This window comes from Leptosomus discolor, chromosome 17 (assembly GCF_034619465.1).
Source record: "Leptosomus discolor isolate bLepDis1 chromosome 17, bLepDis1.hap2, whole genome shotgun sequence".
Taxonomy (NCBI): domain Eukaryota; kingdom Metazoa; phylum Chordata; class Aves; order Leptosomiformes; family Leptosomidae; genus Leptosomus; species Leptosomus discolor.
The window spans coordinates 13591528-13611155 of NC_141407.1; the positions used below are offsets into that span (position 1 = coordinate 13591528).

Genomic DNA, 19628 nt, shown 5'->3' on the forward strand with positions numbered 1-19628 from the left:
TTTTGCAATTCATCTACTCAGCTGCATAAGAAGGGAACAGTTATCACTTGACCAAAGCGCGATTCACTGTCAACAGACTTCCAACAGGTTTTCCAAACATGTCAGTGATCAGTCAAAACATACCACAAACTACAAAATTTGCCAGTACTATAAACACTATTTAAGAAATTAAACTAACTGGAGACATAAGGAAACATCGTTACATGGCTAAACAATTGCTTAAAACTAAAGAGTGAAGGAACGATCAACTTTGGCAATGGAGGAGCAGAGGGTCCTGCTGGAGACCCTCAGTGAGAAAAGGGCACAAGGATGGCCAATTGCACTGGCATCACTGGGTTACTCAGAAGAGGCAAGTCAGCAGCAGAACTCCAGAAGGACTTCATTATAAAATACTAGATTAAATCACTTAAGAAAAATGTGATAAATGCACGCAGGGAAAAAGCCTTCTTAATTATGCCTACAGCCATGGGCTCCGAGATGTCTATTACCACAAACCAACAAGATCTTGAAATTATACTTTTCTGAAAACATTGTTTTATGACTCAAGAGCAGACAGAAGTATTTCCTTTAAGAGTTTGCATGTTAAAAAAGCAACAAACTTTTTCATGCTTTGTATAAATTAAGCTACATCGACCAATCTACCACGTGCAGCCAGAAATTAGCTAGAATTAGACAAAGCAAAGCAAAAGGAAATAATGATTAAAAACAGGGAATGACTCCTGTACAACAAGCAACTGGGAACACACACATTTCTGTACTTGTAAGTAATACAGAAATAACAAATACGGGGTAGCTTTTTAAATGGTATTTTCTAATACAAGGACACAACAGCCTACACGGAAGCCTTTGCTATCACCTCACGGGTTTCTTGTCTCCCGCCTACTCAGACAAGCCAGAGAAGAACACAGAAACCCCTTCCAGGTGCCGCCTTCTTGACGAGGGAGTGAACCGCCACCCTCGAAACACACGTAGTCGCTGGCAACTCCCCCAAGAGCTTTGCTACCGAGAGGAAAGCGCCCCGTAGTGCCCCCTGCCCCCTCAGCAGCGCAGCGCGCCTCGCCGATAGCGCAGCAGCCCGCAGGACGGCAGAGAACGCCCCCCCAGCATGGCGCCCCTCACCTCACCGCCGGAGCAAAAAAAAAGCGCCACTTCCCGCCGGCCAATCACTCCCGGCGCTGGTAGTCTCCAGCCAATCACCGCCCGCGAGCGGGTCATACGGACCAATCGCCGTCGGAGGTGCGGGGCGGGAAAAAGGTTTCCCTTACCGTGAGGTCGCCTCGCGCAGCGGCGTCTCCTCCCTCCGCACCCGGCACGGCCGGCCCGCTGCCGCGGAGGAGGCGGCGCTGCGCATGGGCGGGGAGAGGGCCGTGATCCGCGCGCCGCCCCGCCGGGAGCTGCCTGAGGCTTCGCGGGCGCCTCTCGCGCCCTCAGGCCCGCCCGGGAGCGGGCGGGAGGAGCCGCAGCCGCAACAGTGGCGCTGCCTTCCCCCCCCCCCCCTCCCCCGCAATCGGTCCTTGCTCTACAGAGGGAACCGGGTGTTTAAATGAAATACGGAGTCCCAAAGTGGGGCTTTACCCGTACCGGTGCGGCACTGGTGTTCCCATCGCCCGTGTCACCAGCACGGGATAAAACGTCCCATGACTCTCTCAGAGTCCGGTGGCGCAGCACGAACCGTCTCCGTTCGTACCTAGACCAAGCAGCAGCAGCGCAGCACCGAGGACAGGAGTCACCGCAGGCAGCAGGTAAACCTGCAGCAGCTGTCAATAAACACCGCGGACCTTCTGAAATAAGACAGAAAGCAAATCAATACTATAAAAGACAAAAAAAAAAAGCTGCCCAGGAAGTATTTAAAACACCACCAGATGTCACTGTAATTCAGGAAAACGCCAAGCGGCACGAGAACTGGAGAACCATCCCCTCGGAGCGAGCGGTGCCGGGCGGGTGCGGCCGGAGCTGCTGTCCCGCCGGCCGCGGGGCGCTGCGTGAGCACATCTGCAGCAGTAACGGCTTCACCGAGGAACCTCCTAGGGACAAAACTCGGCGTGAGGAACTTGGAGCATCGGTTTTCTATAAAAACTGAATTCTACTTTCATCCTATGAGGCAGAAGTAATCAAAGCGAATTTGCATTTGATGCTTTCCCGCACCAGGCGCGTTAGCACACACACAGGCTGCGGCTGTCCGGGTTTTCAGATCTTGTAAAGAAAACGGCCTTGCTGTAGCAAAAGAGAAGTGAGGCAAAGCACGGGAGAAGTGGGTCATAGACTTTCCCTCCTGCACCAGGTACACTGACGTGACCAGGAGGCTGCTGTATGTCCATTTCTCGTTCTCTAATGTCTGTTTGGTTTATCAGAAGGGAGGGCAACATAAGGCAGAAGTTTCATTAAGTTATGCATTAAACAGACTGGAACAACCAGTGAAATTATTTGGGGCACAGACATGGCAACTACACTTAAAAATTTCAGAGAAAATGGAAGCAAAACTGTCTTTAGGGCAGGGTAGCACTAGTACAGGAACCCTTTTTCACTACTGCAGTAGCAGAAATATTTACCTTCACTACAGGTACTGGAAAACATTGTACTGGTCAATATCAGCAATCTTTGGCACCGCTGCTGTTCTACGTAGAACTGAGAAGGGTCAGAAGCGTTGATGCCAACAGTTTTAATATCAAGTGTCAGCTGAAATAGTTGCAGATCTGAGATCATAAGGAGAAAGCCAAATCGGGAAAGAAGTCAGTACTAACATTAGACTCATGGTGACAAATGACTAACCGTTTAGACTTGCTGCTCGGTGTCTTTCCAGCCAATGCTGTGAAGTAAATATAACATTGTATTGCACACTGATGAGACACTAAATTAAGTACCGTAGTTACAATTGACCGTTAGCATATTGCTGTTACTACAAGTTGGAATTTATTTTTTTTTCTTTGTAAGATAAATACAAAGAAACTATGAATTTGAAACTAAATGTAAAAATAACACCTATATTAAAAATAACACTAACTACTCGTAAAAAAACCCTGATGGTTGGATGTTCACAGCAAAAGCCAGTCCTTCTCTTAAATACTCTTACACACATCCCCACCGCTGAGGCTAAAACAAATTCTCATTGTTTCCAAGTGATTTGTTAAAATCAAAGACCCCTATCTCTATCCTTTGCTGGTCTCCTGGCTGGTCTACACTGTGGTTGCCACTTTTAATTCCAGGTGATGCTTAACACCCTGTTTTAGTGGGTAAAGTTATGACAACTAAGGTGGTACTGCTAGTTCTGATTCAGATTAGTAGTACAGGAAAATGGAAAAACAAGAGTCATAAAGACAAGATACTATAATACCATGCTTTCTAAAAGCACCCTCCTTTATGCATCTACATGCATGTAACACACAATCTGTACACTTTGTAATAAAATGTGACATTGACATTCTTAAACAATTTAGCATAATATAGACATTCCCATGTATTTAAACTGTGATATGCAATAATCATCTTTCCCCCAAGCACTTTAACAATGCAGTGTTGAAGTTAATAACACTGATTAAAAAGTAACTGGTAATATATGTCTTTATGTCTCCTAGTTAAATGTCACCATTTTGCTTTAGAAGAAACCTGGCAACAGAGTATTAAAATCTTGAACTGTATCACATAAATGCTTGACATTGATGGAGACGCATTTCACATAAAGGATAAATCAGTTACTGCAGGATGGACGCTCTTAGCATCCCACATGTAGATATATTTTCAAGAAACTGGTAAATGAAATGAACATGGTTCAAGAGGAAAGACTGCAGGAATAAAAGAACAACTGGAAGAAAGAACACCACACCTGAGGCTCAGAAATTCATGTGTTGGTGTGCTACAGTTCTAGCACAGCTTTGGGAAGTGCCATTAGAAGAAAACCCCTTTCTCTTCTTTCCCGTGAAAGCCCATGAGAATCAACTGGCAGCGTGCCTTTTCCCAACATTAGACCTTAATCATGCAGGTGCTGCACACACAAACTCTTGGGGTGAAGTGACAGCAAATTCCATGTAAGAAGTGGCAGCCCGGTCATTTTTTGCAGCTATATAGACTAATCACTGTATTTTTATCAAGCGCTGTTTATTTTTTAGCAACTCAAACCCACCTTCCTTTCCTGAGTACGGTGCTCTGTAAGTGACAACTCAGCACTAAGTTGCCCCGTGAGTTTTCTTAACTGTTAACAGAAGTACCATTGACAAAACCAATGTAAATTGTGAAAAGCTTTTATTACAGTATTTTGTATTACAATAGCCATAGTTTTATTCTTGTTTTTAAAATGAATTAAGCACTTCGCAATTGTGCAACTCTCCAACAAACCAAAATGACCTTCTGTCTAGCGTATAAGCTTTATTGATCTACTGTGTAATGTACTTTATTCTGGACAAGACATTTAATCGGTAAAGACAACCCCTTTTCATTTACATGGATTCCATGTTTCTTTAAAAAACATGCTTGAAAGAACCTTGAAACTGTGGACTACTAGACATCCATTTATTGTGTGACTATAATAAATATAGGTTTTTAAAAGTGCATTATATGGCAATAACCCTGGTGAAGAATTCACTTTTACAAAATCCTCATTACAAGGGAAGTGCGCAGTTTGAACACAGTGCAAGCAGTCAGGTTGTCCTGAGAATTTATAAAGACGGTCAGGAGTTTACCTTCACGAGGTGTCTGTTACCACTACTTAATGGCTTAATCCCTTTTTTGTCAGCTAGAATCCTTTTCATGTTCACTACTGAATGTGACAGGAAAAATAAGTGCAAATTTCACCTCTCAGGTGCCAGCACTCGTGTGAAGGTTTAGCAGCCTAACTCAGAGATCGCTCTCAGTTCCGTTATAAGGTCAACTGCTCGGCTCACAGCCAGCAGTGCCAGGCAACCGGTTTAGTAACAGCTACTGTCAACCCTTCTCCAGCAGCGCAAGACAAGCAGAGAGAAAAGGCAAAACTTGGAATAATACTTCAGTATTCAAGGTGTTGCAATGCAAATACCCTGAGAGGTTGGGGAAGGAAGACAATACAGGCCAGACTCATATTGCTGAGACATTAATTTCTCCCCTCTCTCGCAGGCGGTGCTATACATGACATTAACCCCTGACCTGACTGCCTCAGCTGTACGTGATGTCTCTGCCCGCAGTACCACCCAGCTCTGATGTTCGCTGGCACATGAAAAAGTCTCTCCCAGAAGACGGGAACAGCATCTTTTGGCCAGTAAGCCAAGTACTGCATTGGGCTCCAGCAACATCCAGTGTAAACTGGTGGCAAGTACGGGTCTCAGAGGGATTTTTTTATGGTATGCCGAGAGGGAACTCAGTGGTGTTGCTGACGGAAGAAATACAGTAGCTTGTGAGGGGGAAAGCAGGGGAGGGAACAACACTGTAAAATAGTGCCCTTTTTTCAGCACAACTGCTTCTGTGCATGTACGTGTCAGTTTTCTTCTTACCTCACTGACAGGTACACAAAACTTTGCTTCTATGGACTTTAACAATACTGAATCAACTTTAATGGAATTCCTTAAGCGAGAAAGTTTCACCAAAGTAAGGGTATGCAATTTCAAGTCATGCCAAGAAAGATTCTTCTGCAGTCACTGAAGGTGTTTTTCAGCTCATCTAACTTGGCATCTATGGCATAATTTGGCACAATCTGCACTAATGCTGAAAATTTCAGTATGGCAGAACTAGTCCCGCAGTGCTCTCTCAGCAGAGACAATAGTTTGTCACACCACGGGTAGTCTGCTAACTGTAGCGAAAACACCTCCTCTATGAGGAGTATAGGCTGACTAGTTCAGACAGATTATGTCCTACATTGTCATATGTCATTTAGTCATATGAAGCCCACCATAGGAGGCAAAAAACCTTAGAATTTGATAGTGCCCCTTCTTACAGAGCTCTCATTTTTTTGTGCCATATGATGAAGACAAGACTTCCAGTTCCCTGCATTGATTTTTCAAGGAGAGTTGCTGCCAGATCGGTAACGGTCATTCCTCGAACCCAGACACAGAAAATAACCCAGGTAGGTTGAAAGCAGGCAGCACTCTCTCCTCTGTAGGTGGCATTTGCACCCCAGCCTCACCTGCTCCTGCAATTTCAACTTAAACATTCCACCTCACAGTGCTCCAATGCAAAGCTCAAGCAGACAACACAGTCAATTCTCAATGGTTTCAAATAGGACTGAGTTTTCTCAGCAGCTCATAGAGTCACCATTCATGACTTGGTTCCTCTGAAAGCCAGAGACATATGGAACCAGGCAGCTTCTTCACTTGAAACAGCTTTGCTAAATGGGTATCACAACTAAGGATTAGTATTAAGTTGCCAGACACATGAATTTTCTTGGGGTTTCTGCACTTCCAGAATTACTCAGTAGACTTTCTGGACTAATAGATACTTGGCTGTGGGTTGCTTACAACAGTGTTTTTAAAAACAACTTGTGATTTTGATGAATAAGCAGCAGTCCAAAATAAGATGCCCAAATAAGTGGCCTGATTTTCATAGTATAGTCCTAAAAAAGCAGCTCTTCTAATACAACCAGCCTGCCAGTTTTGAAAATTTATGCTTATATATAAATACAAAGCTAAACTTCCCATGCCGTAACGGATATGTATGAAAACCCCCCATCTTTTACTTACTAGATTTAAGCCTGTTGCCAATCTTCAACCACACTAAAACCACAGAATGAAAGTAGCAGAGCAAGAAGCACGGGAAGACTGCATCTAACTGACCTGCTGCAGAAGCGATTCTGTTTATGGGTCTGGGTCAGTATCAGTTTACCAGTAAAATCATCATTTTGCTTTGAAGTTCCTGCTTTGTGTTGCAAAGGATGCAGTCTTGGCGTTCAGCTGCTTTATAATGAGAAGTAGTTGATTAAAGAATTCAGAGGCACTACTGCAGTAGCACTGGGATGCTGGGGAACAGGGAGACAGGATTCAATGTTCTGGCATGCTGTTCCAAGGCTCTGTAACCTGCTCCCTGTACTGTCTATTCTTTTATATTTTTATATATATATATATATCATATCCATTTCCTGATTTATAAATTTACCATCTTACAGTGGTAAGATCATTATCATTCATATAGTGCTTTGAGATCTTCAACTGCAATTGCAACACAAGTGCAAAATTGCTCGTTTCCCACAGTAAAAGCAGGTGCACAAAGAAAGGAAAACTCCTGTACCACCACCTAGAGAAAAAGCCTACTTGTGCATCACCTGAAAAAGAGAACTTCCCTGTGAAGATCTGCCTTACACACACTTTGGTAACAATCATTCCTGCTGCCTACTGCAAATGCTGGAGATAAAAAAAGGCAACTTTTTTTTTTTCTTTAAGGGAAACAGAGGGGCTGATGGCACATTGTCATATATATTCTCCTTGTAATAACATTTCATTTCCAACCACATATTAATGGAAATATTTAACATGGTTATAGTCTTAATAAGATATATATATATAAAAATACAAGTACTCCCTACAGCGTCTGCCATCCAAATTATGCATAAATGGAATAGTGCCTAGACTTGGTGAGATAATATAAAATCATAGAATCAATAAGGTTGGAAAGGATAGCTCTAAGACCATCAAGTACAAGCATCAACCCAACACCACCATGCCCACTAAATCGTCCCGAAGTGCCACATCTACCCATTTTCTGAATGCCTCCAGGGATGGCGACTCCACCACTGCCCTGGGCAGCCTGTTCAGTGCTTGACAGCCCTTTCAGTGAAGAAATTCTTCCTAATGCCCAATCTAACCCCCCCCTGCTGCAACTTGAGGCCATTTCCTCTTGTCCTATTGCTTGTTACTTGGGAGGAGACCAACACCCACCTCACTACACCCTCCTTTCAGGTAGTTGCAGAGAGCGAGAAGGTCTCCCCTCAGCCTCCTCCAAACAACCCCAGTTCCCTCAGCCGCTCCTCACCAGACCTGTTCTCCAGACCCTTCACCAGCTTCATTGCCCTCATCTGGACACGCTCCAGCACCTCAATGTCTTCCTTGCAGTGAGGGGCCCAAAACTGCACAGAGTGTTCAAGGTGTGACCTCACCACTGCCAAGTACAGGGGCACGATCACCTCCCTGCTCCTGCTGGCCACACTATTTCTGATACAGGCCAGGAAGCTGTTGGCCTTCTCGGCCACCTGAGCATACTGCCAGCTCATGTTCAGGCGGCTGTTGACCAGCACCCCCACGTCCTTCTCTGCTGGGCAGCTTTCCAGCCACTTATCCCCAAGCCTGTAGCACTGCATGGGGTTGGTATGACCAAACAAAATTAACAAATAAGCAAAATTAGAAACCAAACCAGTAAAGCCACACTGTCCATTCAGAAAACAGTACAAAATGGTAAAATAGAAATATTCTGTGCAACCTAAAATATTACTAGCAACATGAAGTGTCTTGTTTTGCTCTCTGGTAGTCTGACAGTATCCCCTGGAACCACTCTGCAACGACTCGTACACTACAAGAAATCACACGGGCTTTCACCAGCTGTAACTCAATACACATTTTGGCCCTTTATACTTTCTGAGAGGTTTAGAACAGTTTGTACAAGTCATTGACTACTGTGCCCTGGAACACTTCACCAGGTTTGGCAGGTTTCAAAAACGAGACTGTTGCCATAGGAGCAGAGAGCCGTGCCAAGGAAGAGAGTGCCACCGAGACTACTGACAAGCTGCTCTGTGTCCACTTCCTTTGCTCAGATGAAGTGGATCCAGCTCTCCTCACATTCTCTAGGCATCTTAAGGGCGTGAGTCCGGCAGGTAAGACTGTAGTTTTTGCCTCCATTGTTATCCCAGTACTCCTGGCCGCTGACTTGGTACCTTGCTGCAAACTGGACTACAGAGCACAGCTGAAGGAGGAAAGGAGGCACAGGGAGAAAGAAAGTGAAAACATCAACCTGATCCTGCCCGTTTTTCTCAGGGATGCTACTGCGCCAATGCGCACACACTTCATGGAGGCTTTGCCACTGGTTGAAAGTGTATCGTACAGACACCCGCTTCTCAAAAGCAATATTGCGAACCTGGATGGTGCCACTGAGCCCCAAATCCGAGCTGCTCACTCGTTCGAGACACACCTGCTGCTCCTGAAGTCGGGAGGAGAAATCCATACAGTCCGCAGGCTGCTGGAAGTCAGGGACCAAGCACTGCATAGTAAACTCCAAGTCTGAGCTGCTGTACCAGAGGTCTGAGTTTATGGAGAGCCTGGAAAGGACATGCAAGGGGATCGACGGATCTTCCCCAGTCTGGAAGACTTTCACTTCAGTGAGCTCCAAGCCCAAAGCATCAGCAAATCTCACCCGGTTCATACGACTCTGGCATCCAGGAACTCGACACGGAACTGCTGCTCGTTTCCTTCTTTCGGGCAATGTAGGCAAAGATCTCGCTCGGCGGCGTATGATAGGCCGTAATGCTGGATCACAGGTGGAGGAAGTGCTGGTCTGAAGCTTATTTGGCTGCCCCCACCCCTTAGCTGGGGTACTGCTCCAAAGAGTCATGCTGCTACTGGTATGGACTGCTGGGGACTGCTGCTGCCCTCGTCCCCGTGCTTCTTCAGCCTGTAACATGTTCTGATAGAGATCAGAGAGGTAGCTGGGATTCCTCCGAGGACCGCGTACCTCCATTCTTAGCTGATAATAAAAAACTAGTGTTATCACTGCAGGTAATAATGAGCACTGTCTCTCTGAAGCACGTAACTTAGGAGTGGCAGCCACGGCCAGTATTTGAGGTTATTGCACTGGATGCAGCAAGTATCAGGTAGCCTTCTGAACACAGGACAGAAACCTGGAAGCTCTCACAGCAGCTGGAAGTGCATTGCATAGGGAGATGAAGGCAGTCTTACTGGCTGCTAAGGTCGAGGCCGCTGTGCAGGCTGGTGGACCCGCTGCTCAGGCTGGAGAGGGATTCAAGGCTATCACCGTTGATACTGGACGACCCGAAGCTCTCACGCAGGCTGGAGACCGACTGAAGGCTGTCGGGCTGGACACCGCAGGACTCCAGGCTGTCGGAGAGGTCGCTGGATGCCCGGTGCTTGCTGTGGTGTGCCCCGAAGCACCCTCGGCCGTTACACACGGCGGGAGGGGCCTGCAGGCTGTCCTCGCAGACGCCGACCGACCCCGCGCTCCTCCAGCAGCAGGGACACTCCAGGCTGTCACACTGGGTGCTGGGCGACTCGCGAGGGCTGCCGAGGCTGGGGAAGGCTTGGAGGCTGTCGGGCGGGAGGGAGCCGGAGCCGAGACCGGGGCTGCTGCAGAGGCTGGAGGGAGGGCAGGGGCTGTCGCGGCGGAGGCTGTCGGGCGGGGCGGTGGAGGCACTCTCGGTACCGCGGCTGGTGAGGGAGGGATCCACGCTCGGGGGCTCTACAGCCCACATCAGCTGCACGGTCCTCCCTCCGCTCCGCCCCGCGGCAGGGCGATGCCCAGTCCAGTCCAGTCCAGTCCAGCCCAGCCCCTGCACCGGCCGTGGGCAGAGCGGCGGCCGCAGCCCCGGCCCGGGACAGCCGCCCCGCCGCAGCTCCCGCTACCGCCTATCGCCCCCTCACCGATGGCGCATGCGCATAGGCCCTTCCTCCCGCACCAATGGAACGGAACGGCCTGTCCGCGCCGCCGCCGCGCGCCTGCGCATTGCCCGCTTGACGCCGGTGCCCTCGGCCTGCCCTTAGTTGCCGGTGGCGGCTGAGGCGAAAGCAGGTACCGGGCGGGGGGCGGCGAGGGGCTGGAGGGGCAGAGAACGCGTGGAGGCGGTCCGTGAATGAACGAGCTGCCCTCCGGCTGTTCTCGTTACGGAGCGCGGTGGCAGGTCGCAGCGGGAATCGCCGGTGCATCCCGGGAGGGAGCGGAGCGGGGCCCCGCTCGGCTCGGCACGGCACGGCGGCCGCCGCGGGCACGGCCTGCCATCGCGGGCTGGGAGCCACGACGACAGCCCGCAGCTGCCCTTGCGTTGCGTTGGGCCTTTTTAACCGGTGGGCTGGCCCGGTAGCGTCCGTGAGCGCTGCTCGGAGACGCCGCGTCCCGGCCCGCGGGGTCGGGCGGGCGCCGGGAACGGGCACCGTCCCCCTGGACCGGGGGGATGAGGGGAGGAAGGCATTAAGAAATGGGGCGGGATCCAGTGTGGAGGGACAGAGGTGTGAATGTGAACTTCAGCACGTAAACAGCACGGCCACGACCGTCAGGGCGGGCAGGGAGGGGTGTGTCGGGCTGGTCACCCGTCACCTTTTGCGAGTCGTATCTGCGCAGCCCTGGGACGGGCGTGCGGTTTCTGGAAATTAAGAGAACGCCACAGATTGTGCTCTGGGTATTTTTAGTAGGAATTTATAACTACTGAGAGATTTATTTTGTAAAAAGAAAAAAAAGAAAATCAAGTATTTGACACGAAATTTGCATATGTGAATATAGGAAGAGCGCATTTTCTGACACAAAAAAGGACAACGCGACATGCCCGGAACGCAGGTGGTTGATCATCTGCTCTTGTTAAATTAAGAGCAGCAACACCCACCACCGTGTGACTGTGGTACTTGGCTCCAGTCACTACATGCAATGCTGCGCAGGAGGGACGAACTGATGATGAGCACATCACACCACGAAAAGTAGCTCTTGTGACGCTGCTCTGCCTCCAGCTATTTCCCTGTATTTCCAACAGCCTTTCAGGGCCAGGCTTCTAAACCTCCTGGCGTGAGCCGGGCGGTTTGCGGGGCTGCCCGGCCTCCCCCGGGGCTGCGGCGGGGCTGTGCCCGGTGCCTGCAGCAGCACCGGGGCTTCCCTCGGCAGAGCCTGCGCTGCCTCCGGCCCGCGGTGCTCGGCAGCGCCCGGGGCAGCCGGTGCCCCGGGAGGGGGAGCGCGGCCGCCCTCGCTGCCCGGCTCTCCTCTGGGGACCCGGGGGACGGCAGCCCGGCGTGGATCCGCGGTTCTAAGGCGAGCGATGCTGGTTCCCGTTAAGCGGGTGCTGGGGGAGGGGACGGTGTTTCCCAGTCCCGTTTGGTAGCTCGTGGTGTTTCTCTTACCGCTTGAAAAATAAATCGCATCGGGAGGAATTACATGGTGTTTGTTTACTGCATCTTTAGGACGTGGGGATGTTTGCATTTGACGTGCTGTGTCTTACGCACCCCAAAGACTGGAGTTGTTTGAAGATGGTGTAAAAAGAAAGGTGCAGATTCCCTTTAAAAAGAGCAGTAATGGGACCAGGCATTCAAGAATATCCCTTATTACTGCACAGAGAGACACAGAAAAAGGAAAGCCAAATCAATGAAAACCACAAAGGAATGGTAAAGTAAGGAAATTGTTTTCTCTCTTTCTAGTTACAGAATACTGTAGATTAGTTAATAAGTGCATGGCTGTGCTGTTCGGATTGCCATCCTCTCCTCTGATCCTCAGCAACAGAAATGATTGTGCAGTATGATCATGCAGGTCACAAAGTGACAGAGGTGACTGCATCAGTGCTGGAGGCACAAGACATTTTCGTTTTTTTTTTTTTTTTTTTTTTTATAAGCTCTTGAATTGGTGAAATAATGTTTTTTTTAAAACAAAATCCGACTATACTGACATAAAACCCATGAACAAGATGTACAGCCTGACAAATTAACTGAACTGCAGTCAAACTAGATTAGATCGGGAGGGCACAGGTTTTTTTCTTCCTGTTCTAAAATGACATTTTAAAGCTTTCCTTTTTTAAAACTAGTAATATTTCTTGTTTGTAGAACAAACACTGTTTTCTGGTTCTTACAGTATACACTGATTTAATGATTCTCTGTGCTTACACAGAAATGTATCTGATTGAATTCAGGAAATAAGTATTTTAGTTTTAAGCTGTCCAGATCAGTAATGCCACTCCTTTTGCTTGCATATGCGTTTTTATCCTACTAAGATTTCCACAACCCCTGTATAACATGAAATGGTGAATTTTGTGCATTTGTTGTGAAATATTTTGTACTGAGAGCAGAATACACTGTATGCTCCCTGCCCACTTCCACTCCTTAACTTCCTAGCAATAATCCTTTAAATTTTGTCAAGAGCATGCAGATGAGAAAAGCGAGCAAGATTTGGCTCGCAGTGGCCTTCATATTTTACTTTAGAATTAATTTTGTTAAATTGCAGTAGTAGTGGGTACTATAGAAATCAGTAGTTAAATATGTAGTCTTTGATATTTACTATTTTTAATCCCCAGTGTAGCTTTAGGATCCTCTGATAGAGAACTCTCTAAAAGGGCTGAGTTCTATTATTCTGTCGTCTAATTCAATTATTCACTTTTGCATTAGTAGTATTAAAACTATAGTAGTGCATTAGTAGTATAAAAAATAAAAAGTGTCCGTTGCATAGTTCTGATGAACTTTCAGAATAGTTGCAATCAACGGTCTGTCTTTTTTAAACTGAGTTGCACTCTAAACTTTTATTGTGTTTCTATTCTGATGAGCGTATATGTTGGTACTTAGACGTGATGTTCTGTTTGATCCTTGCTAGTTGCAGTAATGGAAAAAGCCTTCCGAGCACCAAAGGACTAAATAAACCAATTTCTCATGTGAAATCCTCTCCTGGAAGATTAGGCAAAAATGTATCAAGTGCCATTGAAAAGGTAAATAATTCCTTTTTTTTTTTTTTTTAAATTTGGTTCTGTTTACAGAAAAAGGGGACTTAGTTTCTGTCAGCTGCTTAATAGCATCACATATTTTCGCTTCTTTTCAGATTTCTCATGACACTCAAGGTGATAACCAACCAAGTATTTTTAAGAAGGGAAGAAACCAGCTGGATGACAATACTCAGTCAAAAAGGTAGTTTTATGTTAAGATTGTCTGTTTAATTTGTCGTCCTTTCAAACTGGCGTATAAAGTGCTTGTGATGAAATCATGGCTGCCATGTTCTGCCTTTGTCTTCACTGGCCCCAGAATTCAGCATTTATGAGGACAACAAATTTAAGCTCTCAATATGGAAACTTACTGTCCTGCCTTAGTGAGTTCTCAGGCAAAATCATAATAAAATAAAACAAAAAAACAGTAGTAGGAAGTGTTATCTCTGCCAGGAAATAGTGATTTTACTCATTACCAAGTTTCTATGCCAATTTTACCTTTGTTCCTGTAGGTCCGTGTCCTTGAAGGGGGTAGCAGGACCTTTGTAAACTGATGTTCCAAAGACATTAATCTTTTTAACAGGATGTGATCTTTCTTTTTATTTAGGGTCATGAATGTTTGCACGTCACTGCACAGAGTACAAGGACCAAAGAGGAATCTCCCAGAAGGAAGGCAAAATGAATCTTTTCTGCACAGGATCCCTCCTAGCATAAAGGGCAGCACACCAGGTAGCTTCTGTAGGGTTAAAGATGTCCCAGTGCAACATTTTTATTGCAGTGAAAAAAAACAGTTGGAAAAGAATCATGAAGAACATGTTGCCGAAGCTGGTCCATGCTCTTCTAAATGGCAAGAAGCATCTGTAGACAAAATGTTTCTTGATTTTGAATCAGTACAAATCATTAAAGAAGATGCTGAAGATGATAGTGCCAGTGATCTCTCTGATTCAGAAAGGATTCCCATTCCCCCGTCTCCCTGCACACCACCAGAGCTCATTCTCAGAGCTGAAGAAATTGATCCGGTTTGTTTGGAACATGTCCCTGGTACGGGTTTTAAAGAATCAGAATATTACTACCCAGACTTCCTCCCACCCCCTTTCAACTCATGGGACTTGAAGCAACTGGCCATCTTTGTTAACGTGGAGGGTAAAACTGAATTTCGACCAAAGCCAACAGGATTTCTTGAGAAATACATTGATCGCCTTTTGCAGCTGGAATGGCTGCAGATGCAGACTGTGCAGAACGAGAAAGGAAAGGCAGCCAAAGCCAGGCCACAGACCGCTCCCGGCTCCGTCCGTACCCTAAAAAGCCCTGGCAAAGGCAAAGCGTTGCTCAGCCCTTTGCCTAACAAGCCAGTGGTTCCCCAAGCAAGTGTTACAAAGCTGCCCAGAAGCTATGCAGGTCACAGGGGAGATTCATACTGTGAAGAAAGTCGCCAGTTATATTCGCATCCAGGTCACTTGAAACTTTCTGAGCGAGTGGGATGTGCAGTGTCTTCTCAGAGACAATCTGGTGAAGTAAGAAGTGAACTGAAGAAAAAAACAACTGCAAAGCAACAGCCTCTCAACACGCAGCCCTCCGAGAACAGTTCTAAAATTCCAAGTGTCGGTAATCTCAGACCCGCAAAGCAAACCCCGGTATTTAATGGATCAGCTGCTCCCATCAGAGGCTTAAAAACGTACGTGTGTACAAACCCAAAGAAAAACGGCGATGCCAACAATTATGTTCCTTCTAAAAAACCAACAGGGGACAGGAAAATAAAAACAAATGGCACGAAGCAAACATCACGGAAATTTAAATGAATAAAAATTAATTAGTAAATGTTGATGCTTCTTGACTGCTAGAAAGCATTTGGCCAGTGCAGAAGGGTCATGTTTTTTTCATAGGAAGATCCTGAGAAAATATGTTCTTGATGCACGGCTGTAAGTCAGCACTGTTCATTTCAGTACATTTGATCTTAAGCCAGCAAGGCCAGCAGGAAATCGTTTCCCTGAAGGCAAGTGTCTTCCATTGGTCTTTCCTCAAAAATATTTACAATGAAGATAACAACAGCAGAGTACTAAAGTTTAGAGAAATATGTAATTGTAACATGTCCTCCTGTTCGCACCGGTTGAAGTCCGATGAAGTCTGTGGTGTTGCCTGTGCTTACCTTGGTGTATTTGAGAGAATAGGATTCATGCTCTTTTTCTTGAGCAGATGTGCTCTTTTGTGAGACAGGTTTGGTGGTGGTGGTTTCTGATGGAAAAGGGCTCAACTGTTTTTATGAAATAGTGGAGCATGCTTATCTATGCAAAGTCAAACTCTAATAATTCTTCACAGGAGATGACAAATTGGATTTTTTTGATGAATGAGAGATTATTTTTTTTAGTAATAGAAGAATGGAGATAATGTTTTGAAATATTTTAATGCGGAAAGAATTCTTTTTAGGACAAGAAATTCTTAGGGAGCAGCCAGCTTCAATAGTGACAGATTAAGAAAATGGAATGTATATTTTTATACCCAGAAATCTTCACTGTGTTTACAGACAGCTTTCCTTGGAGTTCATTTTGTAAGCCTTGATGCTTTTTGTCATTTAGAGGCAATGACCAAATTTCAAATTGCACATGGATGTATATGACTAATGCAAAATGAAGGTATTACTAGAGACTCTGTGGCCTAATTTATGGAACTGGTAGCCTCTCAGAACATAAAAATAGACTCTTAGGGGATGAATTTAAAGGCTGTTGTAAGCTCAAGAAAAGATATGTTTTGATACAAAAGATAGCTGTTTACAGTCACCCAAGATGGCTATTATTTATCCCATGGTCCAGTCTACTTCAGTTTGCTCAGCTTCTTGTTTCAAGGTTTAGTGAAGTGACGTGGGGAAATACCCTGCAGAAAGAAATGGTACAACCAGGATCGGGGCCTGTGAGGTACAAGAGAAGACGAAGGACAGCTGCTCCGTGAGCATTCAGGTGTCCGTTTGTCTGTACAACTTCAAATCAATCACAGTAGCTGGGGACAAGGTTTTGTGAAAGGTGAAATTCTAGAGGATGCTTTGTACTTTCATGTTAAAATGAAATACTGAGCAGCATTAACTACATCCTCAGCCAGTAGTCACAGTGAACTGTTTATGAGAAGTGAGCTGAGGTCTGACGGACCAGATCCTTCACATTCTGGTAGAAAATTAAAAAGTAGCAAATACTAAAGAGTACATTATGTATATAGCAAAATTGCACTTCTCTTGTTGATCTCACCTTGGTTTTAAGATGCTTAGCTGTTTCTATTCTTTCATTGTGCCTACCAGATCTTCAGCTTTGTAAAATTTCAAAGCATGGATTTATATGTAGTTTGAAATGTGAGCATATTAATAAATGTAGTAATAAACTAGAGTATTTTACAGTACATAAAACTGCTCAGGAATAGTCTAAGAAATATTTTTAGTGGGTTTTTCCTAGTCTACTAGAGACCAAATGTGAAATTTTAAATTGATAAAGGAAACAAATTTAATACGCAGTATTGTATTTCCATATTCAGTATTTGTGAAGTTACAGTTACAATGAATTGTACTTGCATGTATATTCAGCTCTATGCAATTAAAGTGAAACTCCATCTGACATGCTCAAAGATCAAATAAATTGGCTGTGTCAGAGGTGTGGTGAAACTCTGAGGATGGCATTCAACACCAGCAACTGCAGAGGACCAGCATTCTATTTGTGCTATTTCATCCTTTTGGTTTGTTCCAGACTCATCGTGTATTTCAGCTTTCTTTTAGATTAAACGTTCTTGCATCCAGTGCTAGAATTTCAAGCCCTGCCCAAATTCTGCAAGCCTTCATTAGTCAAGTTCCCTGATTCACGGTAACAGCAGTGAAGGTAGGACTGCTCTTGCCGATAAGCACTACTTGAGTGCGTGATTCAGTACGCCGTTCTGGGGCACTGTTATAAGCACCAAAAGCAAGGTGAGCAGGATCAGGTCGATAACCAGAATAGCAGTTTTTTAAAACAAATTCTGTTAGATGCAGTAATGAATGTAGCCTGTTATTATAGCACTGAATATTACCGTAGGCTCAATTTTCCTCTGAAATGCTACTCTAGTTTGATGCTTCCCTAGGTTATAAGGAGGGCATGTCGATACAGGAACATTTTCCATGATGACTTCTTAAAGAATGAATAAATAGTGTTTCAGTCAGCTTTAACCAGAGCGAAGGTGATGGGCACCGAGAAAAGATTTTTCTTACAGACCTAGAAAAGTTTTGTTTGGTGCAGCGCTTGTGATCTGATGGACATCAGTTTGCTGTTGGAGACTAAAAGGTTAAGCAGGTGGAGATGGTGATGCCACTGAAGTCTGAGTACTTGTTCATCATTAAGCTCTGGCTGTGATCTGGCCAAGTTTGTTGCACATGATAATCACACAAGTCTCATTTTTGTTCATCGATTTGATACTTCTTACACAGTTGTCTTTGTTCACATACAAAAGTAGAAATTCTGTGTCTGCCTCAGCAAACAGCTCTTAGCGCGAGCAGACCTGCAAGGGTTGGATTTTATCCTGCAGCACTTCGCTTCCATTTTAACTTGACTGTGTTCTGGGCCTATAGATAAAAAGCTCCTTTTGTGAAGAGGACTATGGTTTACGTACCCTTCATTTTGTATTGATGGTTACTGTCTTTAGAAGCACTTCTGAAGATAACAGCAAAGTTTATTCCATCAAATAATACATTCAGTTTGGAATTAAAATACTTCCGCAGCACAGTGTTTGTGTGGCTATTTATATTTTTTCACTATGTTTAGCAATATGATTGTATGTGTGTCTAAGCCTAGCGGTGATGCTTCTTGAAGAACAAGTTTACTGTGATGTGAGATATTTAAACAGAGTGATTTATTTTTTTCTAGATAATTTAAAGGTTTAATGTTCTGCAGTACAACCTACAGAACAAACATGCTCAGGTTGCATTTTAAATAAAAAGCCAGATTCTACTTCAGTTATACTAGTATAAACTTGAACAACTCTGTTGTTTTCAATGAAATTACCCTGTTACAAAGATGTGAAGAAACAGAATTTTGCTCCAATAGGTAAAAACTGTTTTCCTTAGTAATGCTTAAACTGTATTTTTAATGCATAACGTGAAGAATTTAAAAACAATATTGTTTTTCTCTTGACATGTTTCTTTTTTCTCCATTACTTGCATCTCTGCAGTGAAATACTGTGGTCAGTTAAAGTTTTACCTCCCCCGCACCCCTCACGCCTCATGGTAGCTGTCAGTTATTTGCAGGAGTTCTGAAGTTTCTGCACAATGCCTCCAGATCCTCATTCTGTCAGCAGGACAGGTATCGAGCTTCTGCAGCTACTCAGCGTTTGTACTCCAAAGAGGGGTTATCATTGTGTGAGCAATGCGAACCATTCTGGGAAGAGGGGCTTCACATCTTCCTCAGGTGGAAAAGCCTTGCAAGGAAGACTCCAGTGAATCCCTCCTGCTGGTTCAGTATCCTGAACCATGGGGTGGCCACTTGTTTAAGACTGATAAGGTGGCCTGTGTTTTTCTTCCCAAATGAGAGAGCACGTTCGCTGGTATGAATTCAGGGTCATGGGGTGATGGTGCTTCTCACAGATGCAGAAAGGCTCGGCAGTGTTTGTTCTGAGGAAGTTTAAAGCAAACGGGTTCCCAGAAGTCGGGTGCTCCCATCTCCCACCGACGCCCCTCTCCCGGGGTGCTGTGACTGTAGCTCCCAGCCCTGCCGCCTGTCTGCTGCCGGTGCCCCTCTGCTCTTGCTGCTGACCGTGCCCCAGGGGGTGGCAGAGGGGTGCGATGCTGCGCAGGGTGATCATGCTTGTGTCATTGGGCTAAACTGCCGTGTTTGACTCCGGCTGCTTTATTATCTGGTAATCCCATTGTTGCCTGTGTCCTTTCTGTGCTTCATTTATTGTTGTTTGAGGTAACTTTTATCTTGTATTTGCTATTAAAGGATCTTGTTAGAAGTTTGGGAGTATTTTGACAGAGTTTTTTCAGTCAGCATGTGATGCCTTTTTTGGAGCTGATATTATAGTTGAAATTTCTACAGTATCAAATTGCCTATTATGTAGTATTTTTCGCCTCATTTCAAAG

At 45.4% G+C, this 19628-nt stretch overlaps 2 protein-coding genes across 3 annotated transcripts; one reads left to right on the plus strand and one right to left on the minus strand.

The window, feature by feature from the left end:
- Positions 1–8694: 8694 nt before the first annotated feature.
- Positions 8695–9618, minus strand: PPP1R3D (protein phosphatase 1 regulatory subunit 3D). The gene has a single exon (XM_009946528.2). The coding sequence runs from the start codon at positions 9616–9618 to the stop codon at positions 8695–8697; it is 924 nt and encodes a 307-aa protein (XP_009944830.1).
- A 2546-nt stretch (positions 9619–12164) lies between these two features.
- Positions 12165–15377, plus strand: FAM217B (family with sequence similarity 217 member B). 2 transcript variants are annotated; one of them, XM_009948947.2, is made up of 4 exons: positions 12165–12259; positions 13447–13558; positions 13669–13754; positions 14157–15377. In XM_009948947.2, exons 1-4 carry the CDS (start codon positions 12165–12167, stop codon positions 15346–15348), a joined length of 1485 nt encoding a protein of 494 aa, XP_009947249.2. In that variant the 3' UTR covers positions 15349–15377. The 2 variants fall into 2 exon arrangements, with proteins under 2 accessions (XP_009947249.2, XP_086331003.1); XM_086474877.1 differs by having other exon boundaries at positions 13453–13558.
- The last annotated feature ends 4251 nt before the right edge of the window (positions 15378–19628 follow it).

What these genes read in the sequence shown, in the direction of transcription:
- PPP1R3D (XM_009946528.2), bottom strand. Translation starts at nt 9,618, where the DNA reads ATGGAGGTACGCGGTCCTCGGAGGAATCCCAGCTACCTCTCTGATCTC.
- FAM217B (XM_009948947.2), top strand. Translation starts at nt 12,165, where the DNA reads ATGGGACCAGGCATTCAAGAATATCCCTTATTACTGCACAGAGAGACA. An exon ending in AACCACAAAGGAATGGTAAA is followed by an intron (nt 12,260 to 13,446) that starts GTAAGGAAATTG and finishes GATCCTTGCTAG; the next exon opens with TTGCAGTAATGGAAAAAGCC. An exon ending in GACAATACTCAGTCAAAAAG is followed by an intron (nt 13,755 to 14,156) that starts GTAGTTTTATGT and finishes CTTTTTATTTAG; the next exon opens with GGTCATGAATGTTTGCACGT.